The 16,621-nt window shown below is 42.8% G+C and overlaps 1 protein-coding gene across 1 annotated transcript in view; it reads right to left on the bottom strand.

Annotated features, from left to right (window-relative positions):
* The window catches only part of PAPPA (pappalysin 1), a 181,131-nt gene that overhangs the window by 100,355 nt on the left and 64,155 nt on the right, over positions 1–16,621 (bottom strand). Inside the window, exons 6-7 of the mRNA XM_075055166.1 lie at positions 11,856–11,977; positions 5,768–6,275 (exon numbers count right to left, since the gene is read on the bottom strand). Coding sequence (XP_074911267.1) covers positions 5,768–6,275; positions 11,856–11,977 — 630 coding nt within the window. The remainder of the gene's footprint in view (positions 1–5,767; positions 6,276–11,855; positions 11,978–16,621) is intronic.

Below are 16,621 nucleotides of genomic sequence, written 5' to 3'. Positions count from 1 at the left end.
AATATGGAGAATTATGTAATTATGGGAAAGAAACCTCCTAGATGCAGACTAGAGAACAAATGCTTTTAATAATGGCAGGTCTCTGGTACTGCTAGGCGTGAGAGCAGGCATCAAATACTTAGGGACTCAACAAGAGATGAGACTATTTTGCACTTACTTCTAGTAGCTGTAAATAGGTTGGATTGAAAGAGAAGTTTGAATGGAGATGGAAATTTGTCCTTAACTAACAAACATTTCCTGCAAATAAAGATCCGCACCCCAAAGTCCAATATCCGCAGACAGCACAGAATTGGTAAATAGGCTAAGTCAATGCAGAGAAGAATGGAGTTATAATGTAAAAATGACTAATTTACAGGACTGAATGTCTCAAAATGGTGCGTATGTTGGTATAAGATAGTATTATGCATGTAGGATCAATAAATTCAGAATAAGCTGGGACCTCCTCCTTGCAAGTCAGAGGGGAAGAAGCAGTTGGTTGTATTTATTCAATTGCAAGACAACTATGAACTATCAGTGGGATGCATCCACAAAAAAATCATACGAGGTCCTTGCACGCATCAAGGCAAGGCATTTCCAGTGTAGCTATGTAAGTATTCGTGCACAAGGACATCTGGAATACCATATACAGCTCTAAAGCCTGTTGGGAATCCAGATGTGTAGCATGCAGATATCGCACGGACAACCTAGCAGCTCTTGCAGATAAATCTGGGCATGTAAAGTGCTTTCTTAACATTTCAGTCTTATCGTAGATACTCCCCAGTATTTCCTGGCATATCAAAAGAGGTCTGGCATGATAACTGTGGAGGAGGGGTAAGCAGAAGACGGTGATAATATGGGCTTCAGCTTTTGGTGTCGGGAGAACATCCACCCAGCGATCTGTATCTTGTTTGGGTGGAAATATGGTGTTAATTATCTTCATGACAGATGGGTCTGGCAATTCATTTCAGCTGCTTTAGATCATACATTCCTCTGGCTGGTAGACCTTCAGAAAATAGAGAAATAGATCTCCAAGATGAAGGAAGGAATGCCATAATAAGGACAGATGTTGCCATGAAATTTTAGTGTTGCATTCAGCAGGGACTTAGGTTTACATATCATCATTGTGATATTCATATTCTTCCAGTCCTGTGTTCAGCTGGGCCTGTGTTATGTAAATGCAGTCCTCCTATTAAGTCCAGGGGCTAAAAGGCACACCAATAATTGGCTGGAATGAATTATTGTTCATTATGAGTAGCCACTGCTGATTCTCCAGCCTCTCTACTTGTTTATATTTGTAGGAATTTACCAAATATTCCACACACATTCAGACTAAGAACTGATTTCCATCTCCTTCAACTACCCATCATCTGGGGTTTCTGACAAGTCACTTATCATACAGCCTTCCGATTGGATACCGTTAACAAAAGGCAAACGCATCAATAACCCAAATTTTGAAACAAACAATTGTTTCGGCTAAAGTACAATGCCAAAGTACATGAAACACTAAGAACCCATGAACAATGCCCCAGCAGCCCTCCAACTACCTGCAGTCTTGATGATGGTAATTTCTGAATCATTCTGCAATCACTCCAAAAAGCCCTAGTGAGATCTGCACTCCACCGTCTTAGGTGTGGAGTTAAAACACAGTAAATGCCATGGAGTTTACAAGCTTAGCACTGAATGGAACTCCAGACTCTAACAAAATATCTTAAAATATCATACTTGCTTAAACAACTGTACACAGATGACGACCAGTCCCTTCCAACTATTATCAAGCAACAGAAAAAGTTTAGCCATAGAACATAGGTGTAAAATAGCCAAAACCGAGAAGAAAAACATATCCCCTGTATGAGAAAATGCACATTTCTCTCTCAGTCTCTCTTTTTTCTTTCTTTTTCAAGTATCTCTAAGTGTCACTTAGGTACTAATGCTCTAGTCAGTGTAGGAATGGCTCAAATGTATGTATCACAGGACAGCATACTTGCTTCTCAGTGGTGTTCAACTCTGCAAAACCAAAACTCGTACCAGGGCTTCGTGCTGGGATTCTTTCTAAGGCTATTTCAGTCAATGCCTTTGTCTTGAAAAAGCCTACAGGTTAACACCACAAAGATGACTCGATCCATCGCCATCCACCACGTTTTGAGGTTTCCTACAAAGTCTGTGGCAGAAAGTCGGGAAAATTTCCAATTCTAAGAAACTTTTCCAGTTATTCTGACAGCTTTCCAAAGCTAACCTCGGTGTCTCTCAGCTTGGCCTGCCAGAAAGGAGAGCGCAGATCTTGCCAGCACACCCGGCTGCTCACCGCTAGCAAATTTGGCTACTGAGGGTGCAATGGGGAACATGGGCTGCTCACCCCAGACTGTCCTACTGCCAGAAATGGCCATCCCCATGGGACTGACACCTAACTGTACCTGTGACATCCTAAGGAGAGCTTCTCGTTGCGGGCACTCTCTTCTCACTGAGCTCCTAAAAAATCAGTGGCTGCTACAAATGAATGCGAGAGCAACGATTACTTTCCAACTCCAACGATGTCAGCATAAAAGCAGTATAGTAATGGCAAAGTGAGGGGAAAACAATACCATGTTCACCATTGTGACTATCTTGCATGTTATTTCTAGAGAACAGTCAGACTGAAACCCTCTAAGCAAGAGCACAACCCGAACTTTGGATTAAATTGTGAGCTGAGACTTTGAGATTCACAGATGAGGCTCCTTCCTTATCACTCGCTGCGGTGTGAAGACTCAGCAGTTCTGTGCTGCACCTGGCCTGACCTCTTTTTTTCCCCCCACTGATTTATTTAGCTTTCTGCTCTCTTCCTAGGCTCTGACTCTCATTTTGTATCACAGATATGAGCAATTCTGGCTGATCATACTCAGTGGAATTGAGTGTATCTTGCCTGGTTTATGTAAGGTCCAAGGATAAGGTCCTGTCCCTTAGAAATGTTTGTTAGCCTCAGCTTGAGCCAAGAGCCAAGATTAAAATTCAGCTTGAGAACAGAAGGTCTGGCATTATTTTGCATTTCTTAATAAAAGGTTTCCACTGTTCTAGTTATTTACTCTCCTCTGTGGAGCACCCAGTGCTGACTAGGCAAGGGCTATCCATTAAAGGCTGTCTCTCGTCTCAGCTTAAAGAGAAGTTCCCTCTCTTTGACGGGAAGAAGGTAGGAGAAATTAATTTTTCTTTCAGCATCGCCACACCTGGGGAAAGGATCTTGCTCACAGATAACAGTGCAAGCAAATATTTTCTTTGGGAGAAAAAGAGAAAGTGAAGATCAAGGTCAGAGGAGGCAAGAGTAAAGATATGCGACTGCCTTCAAAATAACCTTCCATAGAACATGTGGAGGTGTCATTTTATTTAATACGGAAAACATGCAAAAGCATAAAGGAGGGGTGACTGGCTTGGGGCTTACAGAGAGATAAAGGGGCTGCAAAGTCTGGTTGCACAGATATGCTGAATTCCAGCTGTACAGAATGAGACAACAGGCAGATGCAAAAAGGTCGAGAGAGATTGCATTTGCCTCTACATAAATAAATATATATATATATATATATATATGCAGGAGCATAGCCCAAGACCTCTGTCCCTGACTTCCCTGAAGCATCTTCCCTCCTGCCTGTTTACGGAGTATAAAGATTGTGGCTACTCTTTGCACAAGGTGCTAATGGAAAATTCATCTTGCCTTTGCCTCTACCATATAACCACAACCCCATGCAGAGTTTCAGTGAGTTTGCTGCATCTCAAGGTGCAGCTCAGCAGCAGCCTGGACATACAGCATGAGCCTACGAATCTGCATGACCCCCCATCACCAGAGGATACAGGTCAGTGCTGTGCACGTATGCATATTAGGATAAAAAAATCACCCCACTTTTCAAAATTTCAAACACATGCAGAAGTCTTGAATCAAAACCAACTATGAGTGCTTAAGAATCTGCATCTTTGACTCCTCACCCAGTGACTAAAAACTTCATTTTAGCTTTCCAAGTGTCTCATCACAGCTCACTGGCAGGATTTTCCCTGTAGTCCCTGGAAAGACACAGACAACCTGAGGCCAGCTAGACTAGAGGGTTTGGTTAGGTTGGCTGTGTCAGCCTCCAAGAGCACCCGTTTCTGCCTACTGATCACAGGAAGAACCCAGAAAGACTAACGTAAAATTTATGTCTGATTTGTAGCTGGCTATGTAACTAGGTGAGACATTCAGACAGGTACAGTAATGTTACCCCAAGTAGTTTATTCAACGACGCGCAGGAAAATTGTCATTAATCCCTGGCTACTGATTTAATTATTAGAGCACCCTTTCACTTCCGCTAGCTATAAGCTAGAAGTGACCCACAAAATCATAATAAAAGACAAAGGAATAGAACTCAGAATACAAGTTATGTTTTGGGCTTTTCTTTTCTTCTTCTTTGTTTTTTTTTATTTTCACAATTTGTTATGAACTCAAAACTGGACCTGTTTCCGTGGGAACTTGTGCTAAGGTATGCAAATATTTCAAACCAAACCAGTCCCATTTTCCAATGAGAGTGGGCCAGGTTTCAGGCAAAGATGCTTTCACAGCAAAACCATGGGAAAATTCACCATTTTCCATGTTTCCAATATGCCAATATTCATCTTCTGTTAAGTGCCAGCAATTGTTGGAACAAGGCTACAACCCAAGAAAGCACTTAAGCACATGCTTAACTTTCAGCACAGGAGTAACCTCAGTGATGTCCTGGGTCTTGTTTTTATATTCATTATTGTTAGTTACCTTGAATTTTTAAATCCGTAGGGACATATTGCATCTTCTGAGCTGTGTAATTGGGCCATGAAAGGGATGGTAGCTCATGATTACTGAATTGTTAATTAATCACTTTTATTATATTTAAATATGCTTTAGAAGGCCATAATGATGTATGCTTCCTTGATATTAGCTGTACTAATTAGATCATTTTTTCTAAATTAGAGTGCAGTTTTCTTAGCAGGTTTCCTTTTATCTGGTGTTCATTTTTCAAAAGAGCTTCATGTTGTTCCCACAGATGAGTGAATCATTTCCAGGGAGTCGTGTTATGCAAAAGATGTTTTTCTTGCTGCTGTAGAATGCCTACGGGTAGACCATGGATCTCCTTGAAATTGTTAAATATTTTGAAGTTGGACTTTCCTCAACAATCATGCGTTCCTTGACTAGATGAGCATAACTGCATCTGGGATGAAACTCAGTCCCTACAGCAAACTAGCGCATTACTATGTTAGAACAATCCCACTCCAATACAATTCGTTTTAGTGACACATGAAAGCAGAAAATGAAAGTGGCTGAAATACATTTATATATCTGAACATGCAAGTGTATTTTTTTGCATTCTTTCTTTAGCACTTAATGGGTGCTCCAGCACTGAAAGCCATTCTGTCTCCTTCTCCATCAAAATATTACTTTCAAAAGATTTCTAAGGAAATTATAACCATGTTACTCCAGAGGTCCTAATTTAGGTTATCTTAAACATTTAACGTATCATAGCTCAGGTAGTTTGCAATATCCTTTCTGGTTATGCAAAGCCTGAATTTCACGTCTCTGCACAACTAGCCTGGAAATGTCTCAAAATCTTTCCATGAAATCTCAGGCTATTTCACTTGAGTGTGATGTTCCTGGTTCCAGAGAGAAATTATGAGAATATACTCCCTTGGTGATACTTGGTACATCTATCTAGTTTAAAATCCTAACAATCAATTGTGATGCTAGACATTAACAAGATGTGAAGAATAGGTTATTGTTTTTCTCTGAACAAGTCTATTCAGCTCTCTGGAAAGCAGTACTTACGTGTCGACAAATCTCCTGCCGAGGTTTGAGATGACAACTGGAGATCCAGACTGGAAAGGGGGGTCCCGAACCACTTTGTACTGGATGGGTTTGCAGTCCGCACACAGCGTGCTGTGGGGGACAGAGCTCAGCATGGCAGCATCAATTTCCAGGTGCTCATCCAGAGTGTAGATCTGGATCCCGTACACCTCCTCACCCACTTGTCCTGCATCCAGCTTTATGGTCAATGGGATGTCACAGAAGACATTCTGCGGCCCGAGAGAAATGTTCTTCCCACTGATGGTGAGCAACTTGATGTCATTCACCGCTCCGCTGGAGTCCCAGTCTGGCGAAACAAATGTCACCCAGACTGTGAGGGACTCTGGAGTCAGGGGATAACGAAACTCCAGCTGCAGGTAGCAGCCCTGAGGCTCAGGACAGGCTGGGGGCACCGTGTGTTGGTTGACTGCTGAGTTGGGACTCCATGTTCTGACACTGGATTTACAAGGCTGCTCAACATCAGGGTGCCCTGGAAAGAAAGAAGGAAGCAAAGACAGGGCACAAAAGAAGTTAGAGAACATGAGTTATCATTGGCATCAGTCTTGAAAGACAAACTGGTGGCAGGAGAGCATATCTGTCCAGGAAACTAATTATTTACTTGAGCAGAACAGGCATGGCCAGCATGGAGAGGAGGAATATAATGCCAACATCTCCTGGCTGGGCGAGAGACACAAACCCAGTTTAAGTGCCCAGCTGGACCAGACACCACACAACACACACTGTGCCAGTGCATCTGGTCCTGTATTTCCTATTTCTAGTGCCTTCCCCTGTGCCAAACAATGATATTTTCTACCCCTTCCACTTGGTACTTTACCTGATAAACAGAGTCACTTTGCCTTCAGTTCACCCCCATGCTCCTACTTATTCCCTTGCCTCTCACTCTAAAATACAACCTTTTTCTCTGTAACAAAGACAAGAAAAGAGCTTTTGTTCACTCCAAGAAGCTGTTGCACTGTGCTGTTGAGGGGCAACTCCTATGCCACTTACAGACTAGTCTAGCACATCATGTAAGACCCCTTTTTTTGGAGGCACATGGAACACAGGTCTGAGCTGTCTCTTTGCACTCGTTGTGATGAAACAACAGGCACTTTACTCTTACATTTCTCACCGTTGGCTATGTTCAACTACATGGGAGGTATTACTAAAAACTAATGAAAGCCACAATGCTTGCTGGGTTCCCAAATACTATGGTAACATTACAATTTGGCACAGAGTCATGGACTGCAAGATCCAGAGAGGTCAGATGGGTGGAACAGTTGGTAACAGAATCCAGTGAGAGCTATAAATTCCCTCTTCCTTCCCAAATAATCACACGAAAAGGGAGCAAGCAGGACAGGGAGAAGGTAAAGCACAGAAAAGAAGAAAGGGGAAAGTAAAGATAAAGAAAGGTAATGAGAGGAGAGAAATGGAGAAGCAGATAAAAAAAAGAGAGCACAGCTGTTTGCAACTGAGGAAGAAAGCAAGATAAAGCACTGGGCAAACATGAACAAACAGGACATCACTACTAATTTAAAGAGAAAAGGGCAATGTGTGAAGGTTATTCTTATTGTCTGTGATCCAATGAAGTGTTAGAAATGTGCCTCTTTTGTCAAGGATAAACAGCACAGGGAATTCTCCTGTTCATACCAAATGAACCCAGATGCAGAATAGATTGCCTGGTATCGAGGCAGTCCTCCCCGCGATCCAATGCAATTGTCCTGCAGATGCACAACTTTTCATGCTTCTCCCTCACCCGCACATACCCCATAGGCCTCCTCTCCTCCTCGCATGCCACAGAGTAGTGGGAATGCCACTAACCTCAGCATCTGGAGAGACCACAGCAGCAATATATTTTGAAGAAAGCCAGAGTTCCATGTAACACGCTCAAGTTTCTCCCCCCCCAGCCCCGGCAAGCTTGCAAGTACTGTGTATAATCATTCTGAGTAGCAAATACCCCATTCGACTCATGTTATCTCACAACATTTGCTGCTGTCCGCATGTGCTTGTCTGGGCCCTCCAATGACTTTCTCACAGACTCACAGCAAGCTCCTGACTGCAGCCCTAAGAAGGTGGTTTTTAACCCCAGTATCTCAGAGGGCTTTGGAGAGATCTATGAATCTCACCGCTACCATCTCGCAGATAAGAAAATGGAGCTGATTAATGGCTCACAGCCTAGTACGTTTTCAAAAGTGGTCTCCACTTGGGTTCCTGCAAATTCACCTCTGCCAGTTCAAGGCCTCTGTAAGACTTAAATAGTGAATAAACCTACATGTTTTGGTAGATCAGGGTGTGATCCCTGGCGTTACATGAATTGGACTCAGCCTCCAGGGACTTTAATGCAGATCATTACCCCAAAATGGGAGCTTGATTGTAGTCATCCATAGACTAAAAACCTCAATGAAGTTGAGATAAAGAGACCCTTTCTTAAATATCATCAAACATTTAGACCTGGGTAAGAAAAATTCATTTAATTGTGGAAGAGGATGGAAACCTTATTCCCTGTAACTCTGGATTTCTAGAGATGGGTAAATACTACGAAAATTGCAAATATTTGTATATAAAAAGAAATGGCACAGTAGTTATTCTGCCCCGTGCACTTAGGTTCTGAAAGTCCTTCAGCTTATGAGATAGTCAGCAAGATCAGTCATAGAACAGCATCTCGTACAACATTATGTCTTGCCTAACACAAAATGTGAATGTGAGGTTTGTGAGGATAAGCCAAATGGTTAGAGAGCAGGGATGGCAGGCTGGGAAAGAGGCTTCCCCCAAAACATCGGCCACAGCCTGGTATGTCAACACAAGCCTTCATCATGCAGTTAAGTGAAGCAGCTGGGATGAATGCCCCTCCGTTGCCCTGGCACAAGGACAGAGACTTGACACACTTGTACAGGGAGGCCAGCTAGAATCAGCAGCCTCTTGGGATGCAGTCACTGTCACAACTACAACTCACCTGCCACATTTCTTAAGCAGTCAAGACAAAGGAACCATCCAGTAGGACTCTAATGTCCAACTGAGACAATTCCGCTTGCAAATACAGAGTGAATCGCTCTTGAGTGAAATATTGGCCACTGCGAAAGGCAGGGCACTAAAGCAGCCTAAGGCAGCAAAGTTTTTTACTATATTCTCATACTTCTCTTAGTCAATAATGAGCCAGGCAGTAGGAATTGACTGATATATGCATATATTGCACAGTAAGCAAAGGTACTTACTTGGGTTTGAGCCAAAATCACCATTCATATATAAAAAACCCTTTTGACCAAGTTGTGGAGGTGCTGTAAGGTTTGTTTATCTAGCTGGTGTTGCTGGTGAGAATCCAGGTAGGTTAGAGCTTTCTTGCTCTATGGTGAAGGTAAGGAGTAAATCAGAACTGCCTGATCTCCAGTGCCTTCCCACAACCACTGCCAAGGAGCAAACAGCCCCTCATGCAAGGGGCACAACTGGCTGAGAAAGAATCACAAAATATCTCAGGCCAGGGGGTTGGACCCCTCTGTGCTCAGGCACAAGCAGGGCACTAGGAAGGACACAGTCCCCACGGCAGACTTTTGCAATGGGCACGGCTCACACGTAGTCCAGACCCCAACTGGTGTCAGCTACCTGGGGTAACTGTGCAGCCTAACAATGCTGTGAAGCCTCAGGAAAATGAAATCAGACCGAGCAGGTTCAGAGCTGCTTCAGAGACACGTGAGAAATGTGGTTTTCTGGTAAGAAGCTGGATGAGTACTACGAAAAATTTTCCATGAGTGTCGACTCAAATTTTAAAATGAGTTCATTTTGGCCATGCTTACGCCTCTTTCGTATTCACTTTCCATGAACATTCAAGCAGTGGAGATTTACACACATGAATGCTTGCAGAAAGTGAATTTAAAGCTTGCATGCTTGAGTACTCATAGATAGACAATTAAAGAAGCCAGACAATGATCTAACTGTGCTATTTGTAACTCAGACCAAGTGCAAATAGGCAGAGATCCTGAATGTCAGGGAGTGTGGTAGTGATGACAGAAAATTACACAGCAACAAATACCATACACTTGGTGTATTTTCTACCCTAAAGTGGAGACAACTTATTAACGTAGTAAGAGGATAGGATTCCCAAATTTTCTTTCCAGAGCAATGGCACAACAGCAATTGAATGAGACAGATAACGATCAGACTGCACCCTTCATAGTTAAGAACATGCAGGCACACACTGTAAGAAGAGGAAATTAAATGCAAAATGCAGCTGAGTAATAAATCTTAGAGTAGCTTAGTTTCTCTAGGAATGATGCCGCTGGCAAGACGTGTGAGATCTAGAAGTTTTCAAATCAGAGCACGTTGGAGAAATTTTGACGGAACTGCGTATCTCAATGGATACGCAGTTCTTTCAAAATCAAAACACTTTGCAAAATTGGGTTTATTTGGCCACAATTTTATTCTGGAAGAGAAAATGGGAAGAAAGTTCTAACAATATTGGAACATTGTGTTTTGACATTTTTGGAAGAAATCATTTCACTTTTGCATTTTGAAACACTTTTCATTTTGATATTAAAATTTTCTTTTGCCCTGGATTATATACTAAAAGAGGATATTTTCAAATGTCATAATTTAACCAAAGTTCATGAAAGAGGAATTATATGAGCTAAACAAAACATTTTGGCCAGCCTCAAACACTTTTTGTTTTTAATTTTCCTTCATGGAGAATTTCAGAAGTTTCAGGTTTTGTTCCAAACGAAACCAGGCTTCAAAGTCTTGTAATCCTTGGCTAAGTGGAAATTCCACCTTCCACCCTGCACTACTACTGCAAGCGGTCCAGACTTCACTAATTCTGTTTACTTGATAATCCAGTCACACTCATAGCTGGAGCACTGTTTCTCGGGCCAAAGCTCTGGAACAACATCCACCCAAGGGGCAGGTGTGCTCTGTGCTGTGCCTGGCAGCCTTGGCCCTTGGATGTCCAAACTGGGGGGGGTGAGTTGCAGTGAACCACAACCTCTGTTGGGCCCCCACCCCAGGAGGTGGGTGCGTGCGGCAGAGGACACTTGCCCACACATCTTGTCCCATCACACAGCAGGGACACAGCTTGCTGCACATGCTGACCTTAGGACTAGGGAGGGCTCCTGGGTGCCAGCACTGCATATATCACCATATTAGCTTACAAATAATCTTCCTTGTAGAATAACTCCCATGTACTCTAGCTGCAGGACAGAGAAGCCCTTAATGTAAGGAGGTATTTGTATAATGAGTTTGCAAAATCTAGGGATTGGCCTTTGAGTTCACTGAGCCCACCTGTGTGTTTACAGTGATGTCTGGGCCCAGAGTGTTCTGCTCCCAAAGGAATAGCTCATGATGGACATATTGAAATAATATTCTGCTCTTTCCAAACCATAATTTGTGATTACTGACCTCTGCCTGGTATAATCTTAAATATGCTCTACCATATCCACCTACTTACATAACGGAAGGTACATATGGAGGAGAGGTAATGATGGAGTTCTAATGGCATTGCACGACTAGCTCTGCAGACCAGTCTCCCTCCAACGTGCTCTAAGAGGAGCAGTAAGTATGACTGCCAAAACACCCTGAACTAGACTGGGCTTGACGTAGTCACTTGCGTTCATGCTGCAGAGTACCTGCCCAAAGGGCAATCTCCGCTTTCAGCCTGTCTGCTGGTGCAGCCCGTTATGATTCAATGCAAAAGAAGGCAGCAGAAATCAGGCCCAAATAAATAGCATGCAATTCTTCACTTTCAGAGTTGGAGTAGAAGGAGTAAACAGCTCCCCTGAGGAATTAATCTGGCAGATGTGAATGGTCAGCATTTCTTGGCACTCCACCGCTTTCTGAAATTCAGGTTCAGCTCCCAGAATTCATTTAATTCATGGGCAGGGTCAGAACACGGGGGGCAAAACACAGGTATTTCAGCCAGTGGCATTACTTCAGGGCACAGCGTATTCATATGTCCTCTATTTTTGTTCATGCTACATACAGGTATAATCAGTCACTCTCTCCCAGATTTTCCCACTGTCTTTGTGGCTCTCCTTTTGCTCTGGCCCGTCTTCTCCCCCACCACGTCTTTGTCCCCAGCCTTGTGACTCACCTTCTGCTTCCCGTGGGCTCCAGTGCCCTGAGGGATCACAGGGCATCGGAGAAGAGGCGCTGAAGGCATACTGCACCAGGACTCTTCCTTCTGCACACAGATCACATGCTGATCCCACTTCTCTAGGAGGCCAGGAAAACAGGAAAACACACCAACTTAGTAACAGCTGAATGAGCTGCTTATTCAACTACATTAAAAGCAGTAAGACTTAGAATTCAGTACCACTTAACCCTCTTTTCTCAAGGCACTGACAAGAGTGTTTTCTGACTGTGACCTTCTGTAGGTTTGGGCTAACAGCCTGTGTAGACAGCATCTGTGAGTCCGCCATCCAACACAAATGACAGCAACCTGTGAAATCACACTCAGCTATTTTTTTTTATTATTTTTTTTTTGTTCCCCTGCACTACAACTGGATCAAACCCTGACAAAAGAAAATATATGTTGCTTAGTGGTTAGAGCAGAGAAAACGGCCTCGGGAGATTTCAGATCTATTTCTGCTCCCACCATGGATTTATTGCTTGAACTTGTAGTATCTTCAGGATTGTGAAGGCCTTGGGCTTACTGGTGATTAGAGGAGAGGGTAAAGTCCCAGGCTTTGAGAACATCAGACAGAGCTGCTCTGCGAAGCACAGCTTTGTTAAGTATGCAAGGACCTGCTTTTGGAGGTGTATCACAGCCCAGATCATTACAAGCCTGGAAAAGGGGCGGGTTATGAACATACATAAAAGAACATGCCCTTAATCCTTTTCGCAGGGGAAACTGGATTTGATACCTGGCAGCTTTGGCACCAGTAGATGGCTTTTTCTGAATTGGAACAGCTTATGGGTACATGCCATCAGATGGCATGACATGGTATTAAGAAAGGCACTTCACTGCTCAATACCAACATTACTTCACCTACACAATACATCTAATACCAGCTACTGTCAATAAAGTACTATCAGCAGAAGTGGTTAAACAGGAAAACCCAGTTAAATGCTGATTCACAAATACTTTTGCTAATACATTCACAAGATCAATGTTTAAGCTGATGTAGACTGGATTAACGCTAATATCTTCCATAACATGAAGCTGATTTATATCAGCTAAGGATGTAACTCACACAGTTGAGCTCTACGTTCCTTGGGGTCACAAAATTTGAAACTGTGTATGACCCGGAATGTGTGGTTATTCATCCTGGTAAGTTGCTTATTATTCAGAATTCACTGTTCGGCTTTAAGGAACGCTGCCCACTCAAAACGAAAGGAAAAAAATAATTATCTTAATGATTAAATGCACCTAGGAAAGGACAGAAGTTTTAGGTAAACAATTTGTGCGTAACCCATAGCGTACTCTCTAAGCTACCCAAGTAAGTATGGATTGAGTCATCAATTAATATAATCAGCTATGCAAATTTTAACCATCTCCCATTGCGCGATTTATTTCAGCACTGCTTTGCGAAGGGCACTGTGAACCTCAGACAGAAGTTATTTTGGATCGTCAGCGAGGACACCAGGACTGTAAATTTACTCTCAGAGCCCTTCCAGGCTGTGCGATCTCCTTTCCCTTTGGTGGTAGGGACAACACACGCTCAGCTGCTCCACAGCTTAGCATCTCCTATGACAGGGATCTATTTGAAAGTCAACTTTCTGTTGGCTTAATTAGGCGGAAGCATGGATTGTCAACAGGGGGGACTTGGAATGAAATCAGTGGTGAAACTCGTATCCATTTCAATATGGCCCACAGCCACCCCTACAAAGAGGAGGTAAATGATTGAACTCTCAGGCAGTGCAGAAAGGGATGCACCTGCTGAAAACATCTGAAGAATAAAATGTGGCAATGGGGTAGAATAAAGAAGAGGGAGGCAAAGGTGCCTTTGCCTTCTTCCTTGCACAATCTGTAACGCTGGTAATGAACAAATATGGGCGTGTTGCGAGTAACTTCTCTCTCTGTCTCACTTCACCCACCTGCACTATTGGTATGACACTGCCTCCCTACTTCATTTCTCAGCTGTCTGTTCAGCAGTGGTTTAAGTGTCTAACTCAGCCTGCCTAAATAATATATGCAAAAAAAATCAAGAATGCAGAATAAAAGGTACTGAAAAATCAAAATGTAGAATTATTGTTGTGCAGTTGTTTTTCAGACACATCCACCAACAGTCAGGATAGAAGTCCCTGCAATAACAATCTTTCAGTTTCTCTACAAAGAGACTCCTGCATTAGCACTTGGTCCTGGATGAGGACAGGGCTTTGAAAGCCAAGTTTCCACAATTAGGACTGCTTTTTACTCAAATTAGCAGCTATACAATTTCATCACAGGCTGCCATGGTGGAAAAAACTGTAGGCTTATGGACAAACATTTCCTTTTACCAGCAAGGACTTGGAGGTAAGAGAAATCACAAGGAGCATCATGTGGGAAAGGCTATGAGCAAACTTTCTCTTTTTACTTTTCCAATTTGGGAGCCAAACTCAACCCTGATGTAACTCCACTGGCTGAAAGGAGTTACACAGGGGATGACTCCTGGGTTAAAGTTTTTGGTCTGCAGACTCTTGCACACAAATCCTACAAACAGCCACGAATGTCAAAACTAATTATGGAATCGCATTTACAGGCTTATGAAAATCTAAGCCAGATCCTTACACCTTATGCAGCCACTGAGATCAAGACAAAATGAGCGTAAATTGGTTCAAAACACTATTAATTAGGAACGATAGCATATCTGACACCTTATACACCGGTGCACATGACTCCCCAAAGTGCAGGGTAATGGAAAATCTAGACTTCTCTGTTTTCTAATAAGCCAAGTACTGGGGAAATTCCAGCTTATGAAGTTCAGAGCGCAGGAGGAATTCATTCCTACAGCATGATATTTCAGTGAAGTGGATTCAAAATCTAGAGATTACTAGTGAAAAACAGACAATTCTCTTCAGGGCCAGCACCAGTTCAGTGGGCAACTCAAAACCAGTAAAAATCTTGCATTCCTTTCAGTAAAAAGTGCCTGTTTTCAGGCTAAATTGTGTCTGCTTACTTGAAATTCAGAATTGGTGCTCTCCCCTCTAAGGCGCTGAAACTTTCCAGCAAGGTTTAAGCAAGAGATTATCAAGCCCAGCCATCTAGATCTGGGACATCATACTGACCAAAATACTTGCTTGCTAACAATGAGATAGCATCAGATTCATGGAAATTAATGCAGTCACCTCAGTGAAAACTTGGAAGAGCAGATGCATGCAAAGTTTTCTGTCCAAGCAGAATTTGCTGCAGAGCCCTATTACAATAACTGTTTACATCCTGCCTACGCATATCAAACAGGAGGCGCATGAATGGATGCTTAGCGACAGCAGATGAACGCGTCTAATAGATGCAGTCAGGAAATGAATAGAGTTTTCTTTTTCTCACTTGTTTTCACTTGTTTTGTTGGCTCTATTATTATTTTATTATTACATATTATTATATGCACATGCGACATTTTTCTTGCTTTTTTTTAATGGGAAGATGTAGAATGGGAAGTATTCCAATCCCGTGTGTAGGAGCTACAAGAAGAAATGCTGGTTCTTGATATATTTGATTATTAGAGATGTTTAGAAGCTCAACCAGCTGCTGGAGTTTAGGGTCAAACACATGTTGGCATATTTGTGTGCAGGTAAATGACTCTCTAATACAGAAGACATCAATTGAACACACTAAATAGGTAAGGAGGGTCTGTCAGGAAGATGTTACTTCTGTGCGCAGCTCATGTAGCTACTCTTGCTAAGGTGTGAGGATAGCCAACCCCAAATTTACAAGAACTATGCGTTAGCATTACTCCCTGTCCCCAAATCCACATAATTAATCATGTAATTTCTAGAACCAAGGCCCTAAGAGAAAAGCACCTAATACTGTGGCACCTGTGACAAAGTTGCATCTGAGCAGGGAAAAGGAACATGGTCTTTACTTCCATGCTTCATCTCGCTTAAACCACAGACCCGTCAGGATTTCAACCACAGATATAGCCAGCCCAGTGTTACATTTTTAAAGACAAGGCTAAATTTTCCCTTCCTGACTTTCATTAAGCAGAGGTCACTGCGTATGCACAGCTCTAGAGAATAAAAGGGACATAAAAGGAACTTGAGTTACACTGAGCACGCCTAGAGTAGCATTGTAATTTGAATCAGGAGCGAGCTTTTGAAGTGAAACTCTCCATCTTCCCCACTTCCAGCACTCAGAGCAGTCCTGGAGCATGGAAGCTGGACCCTGTTCTGCCTGAAACCAGAGTGGAGATGTGCTCCGGGACCACACCTGATGTGCTCCAACTGCTGATGCCATGAGGCCAGGCTAGAGCTAGGCTGAAACAACCCCCCCAAAACCCCTACAGTGTTGACGTCAGGTCTTCATTAACAACTGTTTTGCGCTAGAGATCTACTTATATTGGGCCACAATACTTGCTAATGTAGCCAGAGCCATTCATCCTTTTAAGGCCCTTTTAGACTGTCAAAACAGCATGGAAGGGGCCTCTGTGCATTAGAAACCAGGCCCAAGGCACTCAGCAGTTGAGTATCAGTCTTCTGTTTTTTACATGAATAGTCCCATTGAAGTGAATGAGTTTATTCATTCAAGTGAGGCAAGTAAAATTTGGGCCATGGTGTGCACTTTGTGTAAAAATATCTGCAAAGTTTTACAGTATTCCCACACACAGATAAGATTATACTTGGCCAATTTTACCTCCTACTTGTCTTGCACAGTGACCCAATTTTACAAATTGATACAGGCATGTATCTCGAAAAGAGCAGCGCTGGACATATCAGTACTGG

This window comes from Buteo buteo, chromosome 23 (assembly GCF_964188355.1).
Source record: "Buteo buteo chromosome 23, bButBut1.hap1.1, whole genome shotgun sequence".
NCBI classification, from domain to species: Eukaryota; Metazoa; Chordata; class Aves; order Accipitriformes; family Accipitridae; genus Buteo; species Buteo buteo.
The sequence above is the reverse complement of the archived record's forward strand: the minus strand, read 5'-3'. Positions and strand labels throughout refer to the sequence as shown.